The 21,976-nt window shown below is 40.3% G+C and overlaps 1 protein-coding gene across 1 annotated transcript in view; it reads left to right on the forward strand.

The window, feature by feature from the left end:
• The window catches only part of CNTN1 (contactin 1), a 159,023-nt gene that overhangs the window by 97,582 nt on the left and 39,465 nt on the right, over positions 1-21,976 (forward strand). Inside the window, exons 4-9 of the mRNA XM_053405202.1 lie at positions 6,569-6,683; positions 8,490-8,522; positions 9,107-9,142; positions 16,061-16,187; positions 18,451-18,629; positions 21,782-21,877. Coding sequence (XP_053261177.1) covers positions 6,623-6,683; positions 8,490-8,522; positions 9,107-9,142; positions 16,061-16,187; positions 18,451-18,629; positions 21,782-21,877 — 532 coding nt within the window. The 5' untranslated portion in view covers positions 6,569-6,622. The remainder of the gene's footprint in view (positions 1-6,568; positions 6,684-8,489; positions 8,523-9,106; positions 9,143-16,060; positions 16,188-18,450; positions 18,630-21,781; positions 21,878-21,976) is intronic.

Consider the following 21,976-nt stretch of genomic DNA (forward strand, 5'->3'; position numbering starts at 1 on the left):
ATAAATCATGTTTGCATATAGGGACTTGTATATCTTGTTTCAAGATACTGAACATACCTATATTTCCTAAAAGGTTTTAAAAACTTTTTAGGGTGGGAAGGAGAGACTATGAATGTCTAAGTCTATGATGGGAAACTGTCTTTTCTGCAGGTAAAGAGAAGTAGAAAATAGAACTTCTAAGGCAAAACCTTTAACAGAAAAGGAAGCTGACGTGTGTGACTTGGTTTGCTACTGCTTACTGTAAGTGGGACAAACTGTTTTGGCACAGTGATGTGTTGGAACTGAGCTGCCCCTGGATGCTTTCATGACACAGGAAGTTTGCCACCAGCATAAAAGGAACAACAATGTTTGGATAACTGTCCTGGTGTTCTGAAATTGGCTTGGCAAGCAGAACTTGACATTTGCTTGGAAGTGAACAATACCTACCCCTGTGCTGGACTTTTCCACCATCCAGAACACAGCATAGTATGCATCTTCTAATATTAAACTGTTTTTCCACAAGCCAGCACATTTTGGATCATATATTATTCAGTCATTTATTATCACTTAACATGAGAACTAACCTGAAAAGTTGGCATGCTATCTGTGGTTTCTATTGCTTTATGGCTATTTCATCATATATGTGTAAGTCTTTTTATAGAGTCAGGGTTTTCTACTGCATATTTGAGTTAAAATATTTAGGAATGACATTTAAATTACATCTAGTATAAAATGTAGGGCTTGTGGAATAAATAAACTATGCTTTTTTAAAAAAAAATCCTGTTAGACTGTGCTAAATGTTATGAAATATGTCAGAAATTCAGTGGATAGCATTTATTGCCAATTCTTAATGTTTTTGGAGGTCAGAATTGACTGTTCATGAAGAAGTACCAAATTTCATCCTCATATTCATGGTTCCTTGGCCAGTGTCAACCTTCAAAGCTACTCTGATGACAGTAACATTTGAAATTTACCCAAAATCTCAAGAATTGTCAAGTAAATGTAATACAGGGGTACCTCGGGTTACAGACGCTTCAGGTTACAGATGCTTCAGGTTACACACTCCACTAAACCAGAAACAGTGCTTCAAGTTAAGAACTTTGCTTCAGGATAAGAACAGAAATCGGGCTCTGGCAGTGCGGCAGCAGCAGGAGGCCCCATTAGCTAAAGTGGTGCTTCAGGTTAAGAACAGTTTCAGGTTAAGAACGGACCTCCGGAACGTATTAAGTACTTAAACTGAGGTACCACTGTATGTGATTCACAGTGTGCTTCCCATTCTCATAATTGGGTGGCTGTGGAAATCACAGTGCAGTTTAAGTTCTACTTGCAGCCGTTCCACTGAAATGTTCCCAAGTTAGTTAAACTAGCTAAATGATGGAATTCACTCTGACAAGAAATAGTGATTGTCACCAACTTACATAAGTAGTTTTACGTTTATCTTTGAACTGAAGCAACCAATTATGACAATGAAACTATATAAGCGAGAAGTCTTGAAGACAGTGGTAGACCAACAAGATGAGCTACATTATTTTGTAATTGTAGTGTTAATTATATAAATAATCATAATGGAACTAACACAAGTTTGATAGAATGAGATCACTCTTTTAAAACACTAATATCTGCCCCTGCATGAATTTCTCTTTGGTAATGACAACTGACACATCCAGGTCATAAAACTTGTTGTGAAGCTATGTGTGGCAAATATTTAAATGACTGGACTTCAAGATATATGATAGATATGCAGCCCAATTTATATGGGTGGCAAATCACAGCTTGAATTCTGACTCTCAGATATACCATATTCATTTCAAGGTTGGGTTTTTATTTATATATTTTATTATATAGATTTATATCTAAACAAAGTGGGTGCAGTTATTAAGCATTTTGGAGCAAGGGTGCACCAGTATGCTGATGAAACTTGGCTCTACTTCTCCATAACATCTGAATCAGGAGAGACTGAAAGCTTTGTACTAATGTCTGGATGCAGTGGTGGACTGGAGGAGCACCAATAAACTGTGCTTGAATTATGGGAACATGGGGGCTCTTTGAATCAGTGATTCCTGTGTTCAGGAAATTGGCAAGTTACCTGTTTTGGATGGGGCTGCAGTCCCTCTGAAGGACTAAGTGCATAGTTTGGGGGGGGTACTCAGGTGTGCATGTTTGTTACTAGAGGCCCAAGTGTCCTCTGTGGCTAGGAATGCCTTTTACCAGCTTCATCTGGTTTGCCAACTATGGCAGTCCCTGTACAGGGATTGCCTGAGCACTGCGGTCCATGCACTGTTAACCTCTTGGCTACGCTACTGCTATGTGCTTTATGTGGGGCTGCCCTTGGGTCTGGTTCAGAAGTTCCAGCTGATGGCTAGATTGCTGATGGCAGCTTCTGGTCAAGAACATATGACATAACTACATTGCCTACCCATCTGCTACCAAGTCAGGTTCAAGGTCCTTGGATTGATTTGCAAAGCCTTGAATAATTTGGGCCCAGGAAATCTCAAGGATTGCCTGATATTCCAGCTCGATCACTGAAGATAATTTGCAGGAGCATCTTTGGTCATTACCCAAGTTGGTGAGGCTCGTTTGACAACAACGTGAAACCAAGCTTTTAGTGTCATTTGCCCAGTCCTGTGAAACACTGCCAATAGAGATTCAGTGGGCACCTTATGTGCCAACTTTTAAATGCCTGCTGAAAACCTTTCTATTCTATCAGGCCTATGCAGGCAATTAAAAGTACCTTCTCCACAATGGTCTATTGATGTTTGTTTTTAATTTCTTTTTTCTTTTAACCAGTTTTTAACATTTTATGGTGTTATTGTTTGGTTTTATATGTTTATATTGTTGTAAGCCACTGTGATACATATTTTTATGACACAGTGAACTGTATTTTTTTAAAAAAACAACTAAATAAACCTCTTAATCAAGATAAGAATGAATTAGGATTGGGATCTTCTAGATTCAGTGATTTGCAAAAAAACAAAACCACCAAATGTGATTACACTGCAGACATGTGTAGAATACTAAAAATGGAAAGAGAAAGGATGTATTATATATGCTTGGTATCATATAAGGTGTCTACTGCCCCACTTCTCAAATATATTCTTCAACTTGCACAAAAATCTGTGCACGCTGGTGCACCTTAACTTTGTCCATAGAGCTGGTGTACTATTCAATAAAAACTATTGTAATAAGTTAAATTGTTATATGTAATATGCTCCACATTTGTGAGCTTTTGTAGATAAATGACTACATAGTTGAAATTAATAGCAAATCTCCAGGTGACAACAAACTGCTCTGTGTGTGAGAGAGGGGAGCATTCACATGGTGGTTGTATAGATCAGTACAATCTATTCATTCTTCCTATAGTCTACTATAAGGCAAGATAAAGACATGGACGCTGATCCCATTTTTATTACTGATAGGTGTCATAAACGAATCTCTCATGACTGTAGAAGCCATTAAGTGTGTCTCTAATTTTTTCAGACACATGTGAACCCATTGATTATAGATGATGAGGTCTTATAAAAAGTAAAATTAAGGAAAACTGGAGCAGCTATTGCATCTATGAGTGTATTGTTGTCTATATGTACCACATAGCTCTACCCTAAAAACAGACCTTAAAGTGATCCTATATTTTCATCAACCCCTGGGGTTAAGTGCTGTGTGCAATATTCTTGATGTAGATATTTAATAGTGGATTGAATCCTTATGAATTTTGCTTAAACTTTCAATGGTAACTGAGGTGAGCTACACAAGTCTTCTTGATGCAATGCACAGCACTCTTTTCTAGTTGTTTAATGATACCTTTACAGTTTTCTGTAAATTGACATCTTTTTAGATAATCACTTGAATAACCTGATCATAAAATGTTGTTAAGGAATTTTAAATTGATTCTGCTTGACAATTAAAAAGAGAGTATGGTATATTTGCATCTGACTTGCAGAATCCAAATTTTTGTTATTTTCTGTCAAAGCAGCATCAAAACAAACAAATAAACAAAATGCCGTTTTAAAGTATTCCAAAAAGAAATGCTGCTCAAGATTCATAGTTTTGTGTAGGCATTGTAGAAGCTAATAAGTCCTTCCATATCTGTTGACCCCTTTCTTCGTAGGACTTGTAGCTCAGGAAAAGAATGGCTAGAGAATGATAAGGAAGTGAGAAAGAGGTCAAACTATTAATTAAATAAGAAGTCTAGAAAATACAAATGCATTAAGGTTTAAAACCAAGTCACAAATACTAGTACTGCAAATCAACTAGAGACCTGGATTGTTCTTCCCTTCTATCTTGCAGCTGCCTTCTGGTCTAATTTGGATTGTTTATTCATTGGATGAAAGAGATTTTTTAAAGCATTCCTAACAGAAGCAAGTGACGGGTTTTTAAAAGGCACCCTGTTCAAGAGTTGCTAGGAAACATGCCATCTAGAAAAAAGAATCTCCTACTGAGTTTGTCCTCGTAGGGAAAAGTTGTGTTGGGTTTTTGTATGTGTAAAGTGTTATGCTATGACCTTGCTTTGAGAGCCTTAGAATAATCTGTAGATGTAGGATTTCAGAATCTTATTTGCAAGAGTTTGTGAAAGCAATTTTCATAAAAAGTACTTTGTAATAGTGGATATTTGAAATTATGTCATTGTTCCAAAGAAACTCAGAACATCATACATGGATTTATTTCACATTATCCTTCTCCTGTGAGATGCATCATGATTGGGTCCTTGGTCAACCACTTGATTTTCATTGGCCTGGGTGGGTTTTCATTTGTTTCACACACTGCCAAAGGAAACCCCAAATTATCTGCCAGTACTGCAGATTTGTTCCTGAGCAGGTCTCAGTGCTCAAAACCTGTAACCCTGGGATGCAAAAAGTGTCCAAATAATGATTGACATTAGCCAGCCTAGTTCACTGTTTGACAACCTACTGCAGGAAGGCAGCACAAGAAATCAAACAGGACAGTTCCCTGTCAATATAGAACTTACCTTTGATAGGAGGTGAAAGTTCAAAGGCTCATTTGAAAAAAGCAAATTTTACATGACACTTACTCATGAAATACCATCTTCCACCACACTGCACATATGGTGCTGTCAAGGGAAGTATATGAAACAAAGCAAAGCTCACTTTCACATTGGATAGCAAGACTTACCAAATTATCTGTAGGTATAAAAGGTGATGAATAAATCTAAACTCTATCACCGCCTTTGATGTCATTGGAGGATCATCAAAAGGTCCTGTTACCCAGCCATCAACCACTTCCTTTCTATTTTTCCCCTCACTTGCCATTCCATGCCCCCAATTAACTTAAGACTGCTTGAAATAAGTAGGTGGTGAGGACCCTGATAAGTGATCCAGAACGCAAACTTAAACCAATCAATGAAATGAACTGCATTCTCCTTGCTCAAGTGGAATGCCAGCACTTAAAAATACTTCTCCTTTAACTTGACTGGGACTCTTTTTTCATACCTTGACCTGATTGCTCTGGTTTCTTCCCACTTGTCCCTTTTCTAACATAAAAAAACTTTATTAAACATTAGCCCTACCCTGAACTAATTGGGTCCAGATTTGGATGGGAGATCCCCAGGTTGGCCCAGGGTGGGTCACCCTGAATGAGGTCCCTTGGATTGGAGCTATGGGTCAGATCAAAGTGTGCTGTGTGCAGTACCCAATACTTCAGGAGCACCCTATACCTCTCCAACTGCTGCTGTATTTCTATAGCCATGTAAGTGAAGAAACTAAGAAGCCAATTAGCCAAAGTTCTGTCACTCCCATCTAATCTTTCCTTGTTGTTTATCCTCTTCCTTGTCTTTATCCTTCTTCTCTGACTCCCTTACTAAGAATGTGAACACATCCATGTATTTACCCCTCCACGTTAACTGCCTTAGCTCCCTAATGAGTTGTTTTGGCAATATTTTGCTTCTGGTTAAGAATCCCTGTGATAGACATTGGGACAGACTTTCGGAATGCAACCTGATTAGATAAAAGATAAAAACCAGATAGATAAAAGCAAAAACCAGGACTGTGTTCCAAAGTTAGTGTCATGCTAATGTCATTAGCCCGCCTCCTTTGTAAGTTACAGTGAAGTGAGTAGGTTGTAGCATCTAATATGTGTTCATAAGTTAATTAACATTTGTTCCCCCCATGGAGTTACTCTATTACCTCAACTATATCAGGTGGTTTCTTTTGTAACAATTTATATTCAAGTTACCATTGTGCAAATGTGTTTTAAGCAGATGTAGAATTAATAGCCACATACAGGCTAACATAATCACAGGGAAGATTTTTTTGGCCAGTTCAAAAAATTTTAATAGCACCTTATTGTTCTGTGAAGTACAAGAGGAAAAAGAATGATGCCATCTCACATGCCTTTTCTGAAAGATCAACAACTGACCAGCGTCATACTATTCTGGTTGGTTGTTTTAAATTCTGTTTATGTCATGGTAATGTGATTTCAGATTTGATGCCAGAATTATCCATTTCCAAGATTTAACAACATTTTAATCCATTGGTTCCAAAGTCGCCCCCAAATGTTGGGTTATGGCCAGATAAGCATATCTTAGAAGTCTTTAATGCAATATAATTTATTATTCTCTATTCTTTTTTATGATCAGCTATTTCCCATGATTTGAAGGTCAGCGTCCTTGAGAATAAACATACTTGTGAAGATGAAGCTGCAGCCCTTGACCAGTCATTTTGCTGCAATCTGTTCCATTTTCTGCCTGGCAGGTAAGATGATCCCTGCATTTAATCAGTTAACCAGTAAATGTAATGCCATTGGTATCTGAGCTACGAAGCTAGAGCAAAACACAGTGTTAATTATTGTCACTTGGCAAGTTATTTAATTTTCATTTTGCTTTCATAATTTGTGTCATTTGTCTTTCTGTTTTTATTAAGTACTAAAATCCAAGTGGCCTTAATTAGGACCCAGCTTTTTCCTATTTCATCCCTGATTTTCTTTGGATTGGAAGCCAAACCAGGAAAGGGGGGGGGGGATAGTATATGGCTGTAATAAAATGAGGAGTTCATAGTGATTTTTGTTTTGTTTTGATTAGGCAATAATGCCTAATCAGTAATGCTTATTTATTATGGGTTGTATTCAACTGTGTTTTAATGGTCCTAACTTAGCCATGTTTGTTTATCTCAGTGGGTTTATTCTGAGTAAAGCTTTGTTGAGTACAGCCACCCTATGAATAAACAAATTCTGCAAAATACACAAAGGCAAAAACAGCTTCTAGAGGAGTAGCTGTGTTGGTCTGCTGCAGCAAAAACATCAAAAAGATATGTAGCTTCTCAAAGACTATCAGATTTATTATGGCATTATGTTTTCATGCACTTGAGCCCACTACCTGTATCTAAAATGAACTCTAAAAAGAAGCACATATTGTAGCAGAGGCATTCATTATTAAAATGCTACAAGGCTCTTTGTTATAACTGGGAAGGAAATAAAGATAAACTTGACCTTGAAAATTAGTGAGCTGTCTTTATTGACTAATGTTTTAAGTCTTAAATGCTCATGAATTACTTGTAGCAGATAATAAAATTAAACATTTAAATATTTAAAAGCAGGAGCAGATTATTATTATAGGATCCGCTATTGTTCCCAGTGAAGTTATAGAGCTAGTGTCACCACTTCTGGTAATTTCTTATAACTGCTTTGATTGAAATATGTGCCCTTTGAAACAACACAGTATGTGGCAATGATGCAGGAGGAGGATAGTCTTCATAGTACTAGCAAAGTAGCGTCTGAAAGGAATTATTCTGAAAACTTCCAGATCAATCTGGAAATATGGATTTGGAGACTTAGCTCTAATTTTCTCTCCGTCGGTTAATATTTCTAATTGAATAGAAACATTTGCAAGTAGATATATTTATCATTTGCATTGTTCAGCCTGGGACCCAAAATTAACACGCTTAGCGTCAGAGAAAGTGTGACACACCAATTTATCATCCCAGCCATAATAGTTTGTGCCTTTTGGCTGCTGCTCTTTAAAGGATCTTTTCAGAGAAGAAGCGAACTGCTGTCCCCAACAGGAAGAATCTAAGAAACCTCTATGCATGCACAGAGCTTTGAATCCCAGCCAAAAATTGTGGTTGAATGAAACAATATTTGGATTTGAGAACCATACCTGTGCTTAGAACAGGCATAGGCAAACTTGGCCCTCCAGATGTTTTGGGACCACAATTCCCATCATCCCTGACCACTGGTCTTGTTTGCTAGGGGTGGTGGGAATTGTAGTCCCAAATTATCTGGAGGGCCGAGTTTGCCTATGCCTGGCTAAGAATTTAGGCTGCAATCCTATGCACAGTCAACCATTGGAGTTAGCACTATTGAAAACGGTAGGACTGACTGCTGCTTTTGCAGGCCATGGAGAAACCATGTCTCTTCTCATGCTTCCCATCCCTTCTCCCTCTTGCCCCATTGCAAGAGAAAATTAAAGCAGTCAGATAACTTTATCCCTCCCCCTTTTAAAAAATAAAGACAGTATTTGATTTTAAGTTACTCAGCATTTACTCTTCTTTCATTGAAAATAGGCCTGAGGTGCTCGAGTGCTGCAGGAACTCCCGGTGAGTAACATGACAAGCAGGAATTTCTTGGTTTGCTTCTGCAGAGATTGATGCATGTGCATGACCCTGAGCCACCAGAGGGACGTGAGAGGGACAAAAATTATGTCAAGATCTCAGTAACAGAACTGGTCTCCTTTTATATCTGCACCTGGCCCACCCATGAGGCAAAGTGAGGCGAGTGAGATCCACAGGGGCAACGGATCCCGGTGCAGATCTTTATTCCCCTCTTGTTCCTGATGTGGATCTTCACTCTTTCTTCCCTGGCAGGGAGGGGACACCATTTTGTGGTTCACTTCAGGTGCCAAAATGTATTGGGCTGGCCCTGATCTGCACCCATGGAATCCCTTTCTAAATTTAAGAACAATAATTGCCTAGCTATAGAAATGTCTGAAAATGCACAGATAGTATCTTGGAAGGTTCTAGAATTTGAGTAATAGTCAGTATAGAACTGACTGCCAAATCACACAGTAATCATTGCATTCTTTCAGACCATTCTTGGCATTTTTAATGTAATAATAGTTCTCATGAAGAAAGCTTCATAAACCCTTTTGGGAAATAATTGTCTCTTTCAACTTTGCTTGCAGTACGTGACATCCATGGAAGTAAAGTCTTTGTAAGAGGTAAGCTGCTACTCTTCAAATGTTCTGCTTAAGTTGAAAACAGGACTAAGGAATAAAAAGAGTATGAAAGTATATTCTTGAATAAATAACCGTAAGGCTTATGCACCACCAAACTACGGACGATCCACATAAATTGGTGTACATAGTTAAAATATTTAAAATAGTTGTATGCTGCTCTTCAGCTATAATGGTTCTCAAAGTGGCTTGCAATAATAATAATAGAACAGAAATTAAGAGATAGCCAATGAAACTAGAAACAAAAAATACAGAAACATGAAAAATAGGTACAATAGTGATACTGTCTATTTTCCAAAATTGTTAGGGAACATTAAACAGAATCTCATTCCATGAACACAACTTAGTTGAATTCTGCCCTGAGTATTTACTGTCCTCTGAAAGAAGAAGCATGTGTGTCAACCTGACTCAAGAAGACAGAATTCTACAGCTTACATGCTACCTGATGTCATATATAATGCAATATGTGGAGCAGATATAAATATAAGGCACAGGCAAAAGGTGTTTTGCATATGCTGCCACACTGCCAATTGGGAATAGCTGCAAAGCCTTGAAAAAAGCACTGGGTAAGATAGTGCTTTGAAAGATGCTACTGGAGATTGACAGTTTACAAAGTTCCATCTTGTCCAGTGATTTGAAAGGTGCTCCAGAAGACCCCTGCAGCCAAAAAAAAAAAGACCACCAGATATCATTGTGATGTTTGGTGATTGGCCGGTGCATGGCTCTGCCCACATGTCAAATATGGTCCATAAGGGATCTGGGAAGATAACAATCTGTCATTTATGGCTATATCCAGTTCTTCATACCTGTATTAAGACAAGCCATGGGTTAGCTTAGTCCAGCACAGAAGGACTAAGGATCAGGAGGAGCAGCAGACCTCTCAAGCTCTCAAATTCAAACAGAAACCAGAATTGGCTTCTGTGATTCCAGGATGCCCTGCTTAAAACGGGTCAGGTGACAGGTATGCCGCATGATTAGAGTATGATTGGAGTAATTTTGTTCCTGCTATTATTGAATGACTGAGAGTCAGAAATCCTGTTGATATACTTCAAATCTCTTAGAGCTCTTACTAATAGATCCAAATCTATCTTCTGCCCTCCCCTGGAATAGAGCAATATCTGCTTTATGAAAAGAACATCTACTGATATTTCAAATATATATTCTGTGTGGAGTTTTTCTAAGGCTACTGCTTTGGAAATAGATATTGTAAAATGGAAGTTGGAATTTTTATCTATTTTTGTCACAAAGCACATAACATGTGGCGACATTAACAGCTTGCAAGAATGAAACATTGTTGCCTCTAAATATAAAGACTATGTGATTATATATGTCCATTGTATCCTACCAGTGCTGCTGTATTTTGCAAGAATACCCCCTGGAAGCAAATACGGCACCTGCCAAAGTTAAAGGATAGCAAATAATGCTGTCTGTTAAATTGTAACCATATTCCCAAACACTGGAATATTCTCTTTTATTCCTGTAAGTCTGCCAAAGCCAGGTGTTTGGTTCTTTGAGAAACAACAAGGAGGATATGCTTAAATTCTAATTGGCATCAGTTTTTGCAAAAACTGAGGAACCATTGAGAGTTTGGAGGTGGGCATCCTGGTTCCTTACCCTTACTTCTAAGTAGTTCAAGGTTGCCAGGGACAGTATCTTTTAGCCATCAAATGCCCCGGTAAACAGAAATGTTTTAAAGTTATTCCAGAGACACTACACCAGGTAGAGCATTTCACAAATGGGGACCCATCGCTGAGGAGGGCCTACACCAGTGGCCAGGGGTGTACGAAGTGGGGTGCATGGCGTGCGGTCTGCCCCAGGGGGTCACGGGGGTGACAAAATGGTGGACAGCACTAGTCACCACAGGGCCTGCAATGTGCATGAGCCACACATCTCAGCACCCGCAGGCTCCACGCTATCCGCCTGCTGCCTCCCCCCCAGCTGTAGGGCGGCTGAGGCCCCACTGCATACCCTGTCCCTATGGGCACTGTGTCTCATCCCAAGGGTTGGCACGGGAAAGCACGGCATGAGGTGCTCAGCACCCATACGGACGGGGCACACTGCAGCACACATAGGGACGACACAGGACACCGTGCCCCCCATCCCGTCCCTATGGGAGCCAGGCATCCCGCCCCTATGGGCACCGCACCCTGCCCTGCCCCTATGGGCGGTTTGCCCCATCCCTGGGCATGCTGCCCCAGGTGCCCGAGAGCCTTCCTCCACCGCTGCCAGTGGTCGTCTCCTGCTGATCTTTTTGAAACTTTAAAATCTGTTAATTTTCCATTTTGTTTTCAGCTGTGACAGCTGCACTGGTTGCTTCAAAGCCCCAGACAGCTTAGGGCAAATATATCATAGGGATTACATCTTCCTATAACCATCAGATCAGCATGTGAGGTCCTCCTCTGTTTTCCACCTAGGGTTGAAGCATGTGTCATCTTATTGATTTCATTATGCACACTCCTCAGAGAAGTTTCTAAATAAATAAAAATAAGTTTTAGTGAGATGAGAGATGGAGGGCCATCTCAGTGGCTGCACTCAAATTGTGGAATACTTTCTCCTGTGAAGTGCAAGAAACCTATTATCTCGCTGCTTTTCACTGTTATTAGAGACCTGGCTGCTTTTTTATTTTATGAAGTCCACAGTGATGCTTTTAAAACCAGTGACTCTGTCTTTCCCCCCGACTCCTTAATTGTTGGGTACTGTCTTTATGAAAATAAGATGTGTATCTGTTGTAAGCCTGCTGAGTGCTGCATTTACTCTTATAATGTTGGATGTAATTGGTCTCATAAAATAAAATTACTGAAACAAATTGATTTCAGTGCAGTGGCTAATATAAATAAAGAGTGGATGAAAATAATTTTTTTAAAAAAATGGAAACGGTTTCTCAGAACATCATTTGTATTCATTCAATTAAGGTGACCTAATTTAAGTGCTGCCTCATTTCAAGTGAAAACATCTTCTTAATCACTGGCATGTAGTGTCCAAAGGGAGGCGAGATTCAGTTGAAAGATCCTCTTTATGGAGCCCAGGAAGTGCTGTCTGGGGTACAAAGCTATTAGTTACCAACCAGCTTCACATTCTCTGATAGATATATTATTGTGAAGGAAAGGAGTAGGGAAAATAAGGAGAAGTGAGTAACCAAATTATTTAAATGCTATACTGTGATCACAGCTTGGGAGGGGTGCCACAGGCTATGGGAATTATTTGTAACAAAAATATATCTATTTCAGTCTTTTATATAATCCTACTCCAGCTTTTATAAAGGCTTAGAAGCTTCTCAGTACAAAGGTCTGGTGTGAACCCTTTTTAGTACTAAAACAAATCCATACACAAAATGAGGTGCTCCCACCATTTGCTTGAAATAGTACCGTATTTTCCCATCTATAAGATGCCCCCATGTATAAGACGCCCCCTATTTGGGGGGACTCAGATTTAAGAAAATGGGGGGAGATGTATCCATGTATAAGATGCCCCCTAATTTTTGACATTATTTTTTAGGGAAAAAACCTAGTCTTATACATGGAGAAATATGGTACACCTGCCATTTTAGAATGCTCAAAGAAGTTCCTCACCTCTCTTTTATATGCTGTTGACAAATTTCTTAAATGCATAAGTAGAATGCAATCCACCAATCATAACAAAGTTATGGCACCCATTGGGACTGTTGGGGTGGAACACATGAAGCCTAAACAGCAAGTGGAATCATAGCCAGTGACAGGCAAACCTGGTTTTCCTCTCCCCTGCCTCCATGCTGACTTCTACAAGAGCAACACTGAGACTAAAGAGGAAGAAACTGATAGTAAGGACAAAGGCAGGCAGGTGGGGGCTGACTGGCTAGCTGTGGGCAGACTGATGTTGGTGAGGCAATGCTGTGATTCTCCAGCAGTTTGACCTCACCTCCGGAGCAGTGGCGTAACGTGGGTTGTCAGCACCCGGGGCAAGGCAAGTAATTTGCGCCCCCTAACCCATGGATTTGTGCCCCCTAACCCTAACCCCCAGATATTGCGCACGGTGTGGCTGGGCCCCCCTGCACCCCCCACTCTACGCCACTGCTCCGGAGGCACACTCCATTGTTTCCCGTGGCAGACAGATGCCAACAACAACAAATAGCTAGATCCTTTTTCAGCCAAAGCGGAACTGTTAGCGAAAGCACTCCTCTTTCTCCAGTTACCAGTATTTCCTCCCCAAGGCTACTATATGCCTAATCGCTGCTAGAAGTAGTGCAAAAAAAGCAGCCAGAAAATGGCCAAATCCAGGGAACATTGCCCTGCTTGCTATACATGCACAAGGAGAAAATCCAGCTGCTGGGTAAGAAACAGAAAATAGAGCAGCAAATAATCACTTTTTTGAGCTTGTGTTGATCAGGGCAGTTCCTAGGAAGTTTATTATAGTTTGCCCCTATAGGTAGTGAGGTGAAGATTGTGCTAGAATTTCTTTTCACAGCTTACATTGCATGTACATGTAAGCTGAACGGAACTTACAGGCATAACAGCAGTGTTTCTGTGGTACTAACCACGAAAAGTGCATTTCACTGGGGAGGAAACAAGGTTATTATCTATCATCTATCTATATCATCTATCTATCTACAGGCAGGTTGTTGTTGTTGTTTAGTCGTTTAGTTGTGTCCAACTCTTCGTGACCCCATGGTCCAGAGCACACTAGGCACTCCTGTCTTCCACTGCCTCCCTCAGTTTGGTCAAACTCATGCTGGTAGCTTCAACAACACTGTCCAACCATCTCGTCCTCTGTCGTCCCCTTCTCCTTGTGCCCTCAATCTTTCCCAACATCAGGGTCTTTTCCAGGGAGCCTTCTCTTCTCATGAGATGGCCAAAGTATTGGAGCCTCAGCTTCACGATCTGTCCTTCCAGTGAGCACTCAGGGCTGATTTCCTTAAGCATGGAGAGGTTTGATCTTCTTGCAGTCCATGGGACTCTCAAGAGTCTCCTCCAGCACCATAATTCAAAAGCATCAATTCTTGGGTGATCAGAAGAAGAAGAAGAGTTTGGATTTGATATCCCGCCTTTCACTCCCCTTCAGGAGTCTCAAAGCGGCTAACAATCTCCTTTCCCTTCCTCCCCCACAACAAACACTCTGTGAGGTAAGTGGGGCTGAGAGACTTCAAAGAAGTATGACTGGCCCAAGGTCACCCAGCAGCTGCATGTGGAGGAGCGGAGACGCGAACCCGGTTCCCCAGATTAGGTGACTACCGCTCTTAACCACTACACCACACTGGCCTTCTTTATGGTCCAGCTCTCACTTCCATACATCACTACTGGGAAAACCATAGCTTTAACTATTCGAACCTTTGTTGGCAAGGTGATGTCTCTGCTTTTTAAGATGCTGTCTATGTTTGTCATTACTTTCCTCCCAAGAAGCAGGAGCCTTTTAATCAACAGGCATAGACTGGATTAACTTTGAGTTTCTCCTCTACCAGAAATATATTTTGAGGAGCTGTTTTGTGAGCTGTCACCTACTGGGGTACAGCCCAGATAGAGATGTGCTAGATTAGAAAGGACAGAACAATATATTATATGTAGTTCCATGATTCTGTTTTCATAAGTCCAGATGAGTGAGCTTTTTAAAAAAAACTTTCTACTACTTTTCTTCCAAAACCCACCCCCAGTTGTTTTTATGCCAACTTGGGAAAAGATTCAGGTCCTCGTTTCTTTTTCCTTACATGGTTAAAAAGCAGCTGACAGTGTTGTGTTGTGTTGTTGTTGTTGTTTCAAGACCTCCTTCTTTCCCCACAAGAACCTCTCATATTTAAATTGCAACCCAGCTACATTTTGTAATGCAAAACAAAAATATGCAAAGAATAAAATTCTCCTTTTCTAAGCAGGAAGCTAGAAATACTATTGTAGTTGAATCCTCAAGGCCCTCAATTGCAGAAAGTGAAGTTAAACTAAATTACCCAGCACAAGACTAATCTTTTCAAAAATTTCTACATTTTTGCTGCTATTGAAGAAGAACCATTTCAGTGGTAAAGCACAGTAATCTTCACATACATACAGAGTTACAAAACTGCAAAATCACATTATCGGTGCTCCAGTAATATCCAGGCTGGACTCCTGCAGTACGTTGTACCGGGGGCTGCCCCTGAAAAGCAGCTGGAAATTGCAGCTGATTCAAAGTGTGGCACTGTGGCAGCCAGACTGTAAACTGGGACAGAGTCCCAGGAGTGGTAGTGTAACTTCAGGGACTAGCAAATTCACTTTCAGGGTCAATTCAAGATGCTGTTTTGGACCTTCAAATGGGTGGAACCTTCATTATTGTGAAGGTGAGGTTATCTGAAAATGAAGCAAGACCATTTGCATATGTTCTTTTGTTTTGTTTTTACTCATCCATTCACTGTGCTTTAATTTTAAACGTGGGTTTCAGGATTGAGTTCTGAGTAGACACCACTATCCTGAAAAGCAGGGTAGCAGAAAAATCAAATGACAGTTTAGTTGCAACATGTGGCAGGTGACTAAGCAGACAGCTAATGAAACTAACCTTTCAAGCTTTGCTGAATATAATGGCCCAAGCCAGAGGACATCAGATGTCATCACCATCTGGTGGCTATTTGCTGGACTGCAGAGGAGATTTCATCTGTCTGTATCTTCCAAACAGACAGATGCACAAGTCACAAACGCTTCCACTAGCTTTGGCACCAGTTGGCAGGACAGCCAGTGGCCTTAAGGGAAATTGTAACTAGTTCACAGGGTTTCCCCCCCCCCACGGTAGGTATATGGACAAGACGTAACTGTAGTAGTGAAAGGGGAAGCGGTAGCATTTAAACTGTTGATGTTGTACTTACTATGCAGACTTACTAAAATGGTTTGTAGTCATTTTAAGTCTGCATTCTCAATATGCAGTAAATAAATATTTTCAAGGGGTAGTTATAATTGACTTGCCATATGTTTTCAGATGAGCAAAAGGGGTATGGACCAATTTTTGAAGAACAGCCCATTGATACAGTCTACCCAGAAGAATCTCCAGAAGGAAGAGTTTCAATGAACTGCAGAGCCAGAGGAGTCCCCGCTCCCACTTACAAGTAACATATGTTAAAGTCTTAAATTGTACTAATGTATAGGGGTTGCTATTCACTTCCATCTTGGAAATTTTGGTCTGGGAAATGCAACTGCAGTGGGTGACCTTGGTAGCTTTGGACAATTCAGAACCATTCAGTTCCTTACAGGAGTAATAGCAACCACAGAGTAAGTGTGGAGGTGAATGAGAAGAAGTCGATAAAGTACTTTGCCTGTGAGAAATGCTGTTAGTGTGCATGAATCTATATGTGAAGAGCAGTTTTTAATCCATAGCCTGTTTATCTCATTGCTCTCTGATTAGTTCATCATCCACAGGTGTAAAACTTATTCAAACTTAAACTGTACTACTCAATTTAGCTCTACCTCACAACTGAATGTCAGTTTGATCAGAATCGGCTTATGTTAGTTCCAGGAGATGTATCAAAATCCTGAGTGATGCCGCAGGTGCTGTAAGATATTTGTATTTGCCCTGATTTCAGCGGCTAGATCAGTCTTCACCAGAACGGTTCCCTACAGATAATTTGGACTACAAGTCCCATCAGGCATAGTCCCCTACGAGGCTAGACTGTGAGGCCTAGAAAGGGATGTTAAGTGATATTTTAACATTCTGTTGCATAATAACTACAGTAATGAAATAAAAAAGCATGAGGGAGTATAGCAGTCATATGTTCAGAGAGCAATTTAGTAATGTATGCTCAGAAGTTTCTTCCACCAGGATTCCTTAGAAAGGTAAAGGGTAAAGGGGATCCCTGACCATTAGGTCCAGTCGTGACCAACTCTGGGGTTGCGGTGCTCATCTCACTTTATTGGCCGAGGGAGCCGGAGTACAGCTTCCGGGTCATGTGGCCAGCATGACTAAGCCGCTTCTGGCGAACCAGAGCAGCACACGGAAACGCTGTTTACCTCCCTGCCGGAGCAGTACCTATTTATCTACTTGCACTTTGACGTGCTTTCGAACTGCTAGGTTGGCAGGAGCAGGGACCGAGCAATGGGAGCTCACCCCGTTGCGGGGATTCGAACTGCTGACCTTCTGATCAGCAAGTCCTAGGCTCTGTGGTTTAACTCACAGCGCCACCCGCACCCCCCGCACCCTAGAAAGGTAGGATTGTGCTTATTCCTGTAAGAGTTTGCCTCCCTCACTTCTAATTTTCTGTACAAGTCAATAGCTATATTCACACACAGTGCTAAACCACAATTTAGCTCTATCTGGGTGAGCTGGAATAAGTTCAAACGAAGGATCAGTCTCACACATTCTCCTCTCCTTCTGAACAGCCAGAAGGAGGACTTCAGCACCATTTAGATTCACTTTTGAAGATCACTGCATTGTTGTTACATTTGAACCAGGGATCCTGGATTCCAACAGGCTTTGGTTAATTGAACAGGTCAGATTCGCACAGCCCATGGTTTGAAGTTGGTTTGTTATGAAACTTACCCGAGTTTTGTTTTAAACCAGGGTCTCTGGTTCAAGCATAACAACAAGCTGGGATTCTATTAATGTGAAGCTAAAGTCCTCTTCCCAACTGTCTGGAAGGAGAGGGGATTGCTTGAGCATGATACCTTGCTGGGGCTTGTTCCAGTTTGTCCAATACAAATGCAGCTGTTGCGTGCATTTTATTTATTTTTCAAAACTATCTTCCTCTGCATCGTGTGTGTGAGAGAAAACTTAACATTCATTCAGAGCCTTCCCTGAGAGACACTACAAGTCTCATCTTGGCCCTGATGGAGGGCCGTAGATTCCTCGCCCCTAATTTGCTTGCTGTGCTAGAGATATTGGATATGAAAAAGCGTGGGCCCTCCCTCTGGTGGTCAAAGTGAACTATTTACATATATTTCTCACACACAGCTGTATAAGAGAGAGCACACAAGGCACTACAAAATACTAGGTCAAGCATGAGTGTTTAAGCATCTGAGAGACACAGTTTTCATTTAGCCTTTTGCTGCCTTTGAGCCACAGAGTAAGCTGGTTGTGTACATGCCAATTACAAAGAATCTTGGTTTTAATATAGTTTCAAGAGCATCAAGACCCTAACCATACTAAATTCAGCATCTTATATTCACCATGCTGGCAGAAACCTGCTGGAAGTTGTCGTGGGCTAACTGAAAACTGGGGCTGCTACAGGCTGAAAGAGTTCCATAATCACTACTGACACAAGTTCTGAGAAGGAATACATTTGTCCATCTGGAAGGACTTTTTGTGTGCTAATGGAAAAGTGCAGGTTATTATATTGTTACTTTTAGTGTGTGATAAAATACCTTCTCTCTCAATAGGTGGCAACGTAACAACTGGGATATTGATATTAAAACAGCAAAGGAGCACCACAGTATGGTGGGAGGTAACCTGGAAATCAACAATCCTGAGAAATCAAGGGATGAAGGAAAGTACGTTTGCCTAGCATACAATGTACATGGAACTATAAGGAGCCGGGAAGCATCTCTAAACTTTGGATGTAAGAAATGTTTACCTTTTTAACATGGATTACATAGATGACTTGTTCACTCTGAACCCTGAGCAGTTAGAATGGGGCAGAGGTTACCTGTAATTCTTCTGGTGGTGGTTGGGTTCCTTAATGTTTCTCATTGCTTGTGTTTTTAGCCCCTGAGTGCAAGGAGTGTAGGTCTGGAGCGTGCACCCTTTAAACTTCTAGCTTGGGGAGGCTGTTCATAGGCAACACATACACTGTAGCCACAACCCTGTTGGCTACAATAGAATGATTCTTTCAAGCCTAAATTTCAGCGGAGGAGGGGTTGGGACAGGGAACCATTTAGGTCCCAGGGAAGTCCTCTGCAGGTACATGTACACCTGTGGCTGCCACATTGGCAAGCCCTGAACTGAACAAAGAGAAGTCCCTTCCCCCCTTTTTTACAATATATTGGCTGATAGTAATGAGAGCCAATGAGACAACCATCTTTTTCAGGGTTGTTAAAACTTGAGGTATTGGTTACCAACCAATACAGAGAATGAGAGAGAATATATCTTATGGAGTGCTGTTCTGACACTGTTTGAGAAACTTCAGTCTAAGAGATTGTTCTCCGTCATCCAAAGTACAAATGTGTCACAGCAAGAAAACAGACACAAATCTATTTGGTTAACAAGATGGCGCAAGCAAATGAGCTGTGCCTTATGCTGTTGAAAGCAGTTCCCAATAAAATGAATCAATTAAAACAGACATACAACACCAATAAAAACGCAACAGAGTGGTTTACAAGAAAATAGTTGCATTGTGATTACTGTAAGCGCTTTGGGGGTAGGAAATTCTCCCTCTTTTGGTTTGCCTTATGTTGTCCCATAATGTGTCATGTCTGACATTTTAACAACAATGCAACAGCCTGAAGTACAGACATATTGACATAACACACACCCCACATACCTTATAGAGGATAAAACTAGTTTGGGTATTTTAGGCTACATTCCTAACCCTGTATGCTCAGAAGTAAATCCTATTGAATTCAATTGAGTTTACTCTCAGGTAAATGTGATTAGGATTGCAACCTAGATATGTGAAATGTTATTGGACAGGACGGAGAACTCAGGGGGAAGTGGCTGAATCAGAGATGCCAAGAGGTTTAAATGAAGGTCAAAATGTTCACATCACTATATGCTAAAGATAGATCTCTAATCCTTGACCCTGGATAGGAAATCCTGCTGAGGACACTACTGTCATTATAAGAGAACCTTATGCAAACATTTTCTGCACATTCAGTGTTGTTCAGCTTTGGAGAAAGGATGAAACTATACAGGACTAATAGCAGTACTTGATTCCCGAACAGAAATAATACCCATTTTTCATTACACATTAACTTAGTGTGAAATATGCTGCCTTTTAGGACTTTAGGGCAAAATCTATAATTCCCATCTTATGCTTTGGTCTTCTCTCCAGTACAGAATGTGAGTTTAGTATTTAATATGTATATACGTAAGCCTCCCCCCCACCCCAAAAAGGAAATTATTCTTCCTGAATAATTTTATTAAATGAATTATCTGTTATGTGAAGGAAAGAACTCGTTGGAATTCATGCCCTCTTTTGTTCCATTGACACATCTATGACAGCACATCTGCATGTAATATGAGAGTCCATTGCCTCCCATATCATGGCTTGAAGCATTACGCTGGTATACTCCATGATAAGTGCTGATATGTTGTCTCAGCGAATTTTGAAATTGTGTTGATCAAGTACATAAAATAGATGCATAATTTAATAACTTCTAAAAATGGGATCATGGTCTATTTATTATTCACTTTAAAGATGAGAACATAAGCTTATCCTCTTCAAGAGAGGATAGCATTAAACAATGTTTCAAAATACGTTTTTCGTATTGAGAGGTTTATCATCTCCACTTTTGAATGAAAGCGGTTTTTTGCTCATCAGAATCCAAAGATGAGTGTAATCCCCGCTGTTGCTGTTAAAGCAGGCACACATACCCTTTGGCATTTATTATTACTAAAATAAAATCAGGCTGGGGGGTAGTACTGCTTTCAAATAGGTCTGTAACATTTGCAAAAAATGATCATAGCTCGAAGATTTGTCTGTCACATGTACCGTGCAGATTTTTGCAAGCTCACCTTCCAACGATGATAAGTCACCCCAACCGCACCCCAAAAGTTTAATATGAATGAAATGTTGGAATAATGTTCAGAGAATTTATTAAATACAGGGTTGTTGTTAAGTGTTATTCGTAGCATCATATATTGTAGAAAAATCCATTGGACCAAGGTAAAGTTGCTGTATAGGGTAACACCTGAGCCTTACAGCTCCTGTTCATGTACTGTGCCTGAATCTATGACTAACTTAGCCTAGGGAATCAGCCCAACTATACATTCCCATGTCAACCTGTAAGTCTCTGCCTGGGATCTGAAATTCACCTTGCCGTTTCCAAGGTGAACTTTCAGTGAATTCTGAGACCCAAGTTCTGATGGACTTCTTCTTTGTTTTTCCACTTGCACCTCAGACCAACACTAGACCCAATGAATTCTTCAGCTACATTTTGCTTGCCTGCTTTCCCCCTTATCATTGCTGGTTCTACAACTTTGCATGAGTGTCCCAATACAGTCCAATACTTCTATAAGAACTTCCCTAGGCAGATACCTAGGGTGTCTTAATAGTTCCAGGAGCCTTATATGCTATTCATATAACTGGCCATGCAAATAATCTATGTTGTTGGCATTTTGCAAACAACTTTAAGTTTTCTGAGACAGATAGCTTTATGCGAGCTTTCATTGTTTTTTCCTAAGCTGTCTCATGTTTATGTGTGCATCTTGGCCCCAGCAGTTCCAAAGGAAAACTCCTGATTTGAAAATACTGATTCCAAGTAGGTAGCCTTGCACCTGTATTCATTCTCCATTGTCTATGATAGAACACAGATAAAAATAATAATCCTTTAACAATTGATGCCTACCCTTTTTGTTACACCATGGAATGATAGAATAAAGGCTTGTACACCCACCATACTCTTTTTTGTGGAAAAATTTGTGGTAAATTACCAATGAATATATGCTTATTTTGTAAATGCCTACTTCACATTTTTGGTGAGTTTATACCTGCAGTTTTAGCTGCATATTATATAATACAATTATATAATACATGCACATTGTCTTGCATAGATTTATATCCATTTACTCCTGAAGAGAGGCATGCAGTAAAAGTGCGGGAAGGTGTTGGGGCTGTCCTTCTCTGTGACCCTCCACCTCATTATCCAGGTAATTAAATCCACATTTTTTCAGCTTTCATTGGAAGAACAGGATAGAAACTAATATGATTACAAAATTCCTAACTTTGAATATGATGGTATAAGCTAC

The sequence above is a fragment of the Podarcis raffonei genome, chromosome 10, assembly GCF_027172205.1.
Source record: "Podarcis raffonei isolate rPodRaf1 chromosome 10, rPodRaf1.pri, whole genome shotgun sequence".
Taxonomy (NCBI): Eukaryota; Metazoa; Chordata; class Lepidosauria; order Squamata; family Lacertidae; genus Podarcis; species Podarcis raffonei.